Source organism: Nestor notabilis, unplaced genomic scaffold (genome assembly GCF_000696875.1).
Source record: "Nestor notabilis isolate BGI_N333 unplaced genomic scaffold, ASM69687v1 scaffold8002, whole genome shotgun sequence".
NCBI classification, from domain to species: Eukaryota; Metazoa; Chordata; class Aves; order Psittaciformes; family Psittacidae; genus Nestor; species Nestor notabilis.
In genome coordinates this window covers 68,267-72,171 of record NW_009918760.1, presented here as the reverse complement: position 1 = coordinate 72,171, position 3,905 = coordinate 68,267, and the positions used below count along the sequence as shown (strand labels likewise).

Genomic DNA, 3,905 nt, shown 5'->3' with positions numbered 1-3,905 from the left:
CTCGGGCCTCGCTCCAGCAGCTCCACATCCCTCTTGTGCTGTTCCCCAGAGCTGGATCAGGGCTGCAGGGGGGTCTCCCTAGATCACAGCAGAAGGGCAGGATCCCCTCCCTGAGCTGCTGCTCACACTCTGGGGGTGCACCCAGCACACGGGGGGTTCTGGGCTCAAGCACACACTGAAGCCGGGTCATGGGGAGCTTCTCCTCACCCAACACCCCCAAGTCCTTCTTCTCAGGGTGCTCCATCCAATCCCCCCCCAGCTCATGTCTGTGCTGGGATTGCCCCGACCCAGGGGCAGGACCTTGCACTGGCTTTGTTGAACTCCATGAGGTTCACGTGGTCCCATGTCTCCAGCCTGTTCAGCAACTCTCTGAGTTGCTCTGTGGCTGCTTGGACCATTCTCTATATTCCCCCTACAAGCCCTTGTCCAAAGCCCCTCTCCAGGTCTCCTGGAGCCCCTTTAGGCCCTGAAGCTGCTCTAAGGTGTCCCCTTCAGGAGCCTTCTCTTCTCCAGCTGCCCCAGCCCAGCTCTCTCAGCCTGGCTCCAGAGCAGAGCTGCTCCAGCCCTCGCAGCAGCTCCGGGGCCTCCTCTGGCCTCGCTCCAGCAGCTCCACATCCCTCTTGTGCTGTTCCCCAGAGCTGGATCAGGGCTGCAGGGGGGTCTCCCTAGATCACAGCAGAAGGGCAGGATCCCCTCCCTGAGCTGCTGCTCACACTCTGGGGGTGCACCCAGCACACGGGGGGTTCTGGGCTCAAGCACACACTGAAGCCGGGTCATGGGGAGCTTCTCCTCACCCAACACCCCCAAGTCCTTCTTCTCAGGGTGCTCCATCCAATCCCCCCCCAGCTCATGTCTGTGCTGGGATTGCCCCGACCCAGGGGCAGGACCTTGCACTGGCTTTGTTGAACTCCATGAGGTTCACGTGGTCCCATGTCTCCAGCCTGTTCAGCAACTCTCTGAGTTGCTCTGTGGCTGCTTGGGCCATTCTCTATATTCCCCCCAGGCTACCTGTCCTTGCTTCTAGCCTCTGTAGGCTTCCTGTTTGTGTCTGAATTTGTCCAGGAGCAACTTGTTCACCCATGCAAGCCTCCTGGAGTGCTTGCTTGACTCCTTCTTTGTCAAGATGCATCGCTCCTAAGCTTGGGGGACGTGATCTTTGACCATCAACCAGCCCCTCTTCCCTCCAGGACTTCATCCCATGGTACTCTACCAAGCAGATCCCTGAAGAGATCAAAGTCTGCTCTCCTGAAGCCTCCTTGCGGCCCAAAGGATCTCATACGACAGCATTTCATGGTCACTGCAGCCACGGCTGCCCTTGAGGGTATGGAAGAGCAAGGCAGGGAAATTACCAGGGATGAAGCCCCTTCTGTGGCCAAAATTAAATGGATCATGGGCAATGCATGGGAAGCAACACTGAAAAACCTGCCCTCATCCCAACCAATTTGAAGCAAGGCATAAAACCTACTGTTAATGAAGAGGATGACTCTCAAGGGGCACTGGTACTTAGAAGCAAGCTCTCATATAGACCCACTGGAAGGATCTTGGCATGTAAATGAAATGGAGGACTTGACTTACCCTTTGCTCTTGGGTGGCCACAAAGGTCTGGAATCCAGGGGCCACCCCGAACCCCAGTTCCTGGACGAAGGGTGGCTCAGACTGGCTGTGGATCTGGACTTTGACTCCAGCCTCGAACGTTGTCTCCTCTGGAAGAAGAAAGGAGGAGATTACAGACCATGGTGGGTTGGATGGTGTCCCCTCCATGGCAAACGGTATCTGGTAAACCTGTGCTGCTCAGAAGCAGGAGATAAGCAGCTGGGAGTGCTCCACCTGGATGACAACACTTCTGGGCATTGAGGAAGAAAACCCAGCAGCAGCACTTGCTGGGTGAGCAGAGGACACCCTGGATTCAGCCCACATCACCACTGCCGCCCATCGGGACCAAGAGCATCTCCAGGCTCCTGGTCCTTACACTGCTGCCTATCCCAAGGGCTCCCCCTCCATGATTTCTCCAGCTTGGTATGTACTTCCAAGCTAGAGAAAACAGGAGGTGACATCTACTTTCTAGCTGCTATTTAGTTACAGAATTTATTCCCTTACTACTAAAACAAATAAACTCTTTCCTCCAAACAGAGATTTCTACTGTCCATAAGGTCTCCCATGCTGAAAGCCTCTGATGCAGCCTGAGGCCACTTGGGAGACAATGTAGGTAATTAAACAACCGAAAAGTGGGTTAAATTCAAAGGAGCTCATGTTTTTGGCAGCTGAAGTTGCTCCAAGCTGGACAAAGGCATTTGCAGCCCAGGGGCTGACACATCACTGAGTTAAGGGTGACATGAGGTTCCCACATCCCAAAGCTATGCTGAACACCAAGTAACTCGAGGTCAGTCCCTTGCTTCCACTAGAAGCTAAAACCAACCCAAAAGAGACTTTCTGAAGCAGAATTAATGGGATGCAAAGCAGCCCTGAGTGTGACACAGGAACACTCTGGGCTCCTCTCATCACACAGCATCTTCATGCAGTTGAGACAGATAACCTTCCTATCTTTAGTATTGCTGCTATGGTCTCACACCTCAGCCAACCAGAGGGCCTAAGGGGTGGGGGCTGATTTGCAAAGGAAGTCATTAACTCTGCATAATTTGGCTTAAAAACTGTGTTACCCACTAATATGAATCCATGCCTCTGGCCAGCAACACCACCTCCACTTCTAAAGAGCTTCTGTTCCAAGATGAATCATTCTTTGTTTTCTTACTATTCCTTGCTATTTTTCTACTATTTTGTCATGTATCTCAGTTTTTAAGAGCACTGTGTTCACTCTGAAGCACTGATAGAAATGCAGCACCAAGGAATCACAGCCCCAGAGCTGCTACACCAGGGGCTGCACAAGACGGGCAGCAGAAGACAACAACGGAAGACACTAGACCAGGGGATGATACGGTCAGAGGAGAAGGGCAAGGTTGAATAAGGTGATACTAGATGACATGAGGTTTACAGGTGAGATATCACGAACCCACTGCTAAGAACATGTAACTGCTGACTCAACTGGGCCCCAAATACATCAGCCTTCCTCACCCAAGAGGACCTCCTTGGACCCTGCTCACCTGGTAGCTCCCAAGGCAAATGAAGCCGGAGACTGCAAGGATGGGAATGGCTTTTGCTTTTTCTGTCCCCACAGGCCCTTGTCCAAAGCCCCTCTCCAGGTTTCCTGCAGCCCCTTTAGGTGCTGGAGCTGCTCTAAGGTCTCCAGGCTGAGAACTTCATTGAGCTTTTGGGAGCAAACAACATGTTGAAAGCCCCACTCTGCCCACAAGGCTGCTTTACATGTCAGCTACACAAAACTTCATGCTCTGCGCCTGCAGCCACATGTCTTCCAGCAGCACCTCCACATTTCAAGCATTTGACCTCAACAACCTTTGCAGCTGGAGCGATTAAGCTTTCAAAGCGCAGCTTTTCCACCTAAGGCCCAGGATAACGAATGGAAGATACACAGGAGTTACTCAAAGCTCCCTCCCCAGGTCTGGAATACTCCTACAGATGTCTGGGATGGCAGCGAGCTCTCCATGCGCTTGGGCAGGGCTCAGCTCCAAGCAGTTGGAGTTGGCCTTTTAACCAGTCAGAGATGTATTGATCTGCAAGGCTCACTCTTAAACACATGCTCTCATCGATCGATGCCTCTGGTGCCCGTGCTTATCTGCCTGTCTGAGCACGAGTTCTGCAACGCTCCATGCAAGCTCATCATGTACTTTTGCCTCCTTGTGACAAAAGTGCTTCTGGTATCTAAATGTTGGCATGACTTAGGGCACGGAGCATTGCTTCTGCATGGGGTGGCAGGTGATGGATGCGGAGCTTGAGTGCATCTCCTCTGAGTCCCATGTTGGTGGCACAGAAGATATGAATTTATTTTGGCT

General features: G+C 52.6%; 1 protein-coding gene across 1 annotated transcript in view; it reads right to left on the bottom strand.

Moving 5' to 3' along the window:
- The window catches only part of ASIC2 (acid-sensing (proton-gated) ion channel 2), a gene marked incomplete at its 5' end in the record, with an annotated part of 51,057 nt that overhangs the window by 21,137 nt on the left and 26,015 nt on the right, over window positions 1-3,905 (bottom strand). Inside the window, one exon of the mRNA XM_010009894.1 lies at window positions 1,576-1,703. Within this exon, the coding sequence (XP_010008196.1) occupies window positions 1,576-1,703 (128 nt within the window). The remainder of the gene's footprint in view (window positions 1-1,575; window positions 1,704-3,905) is intronic.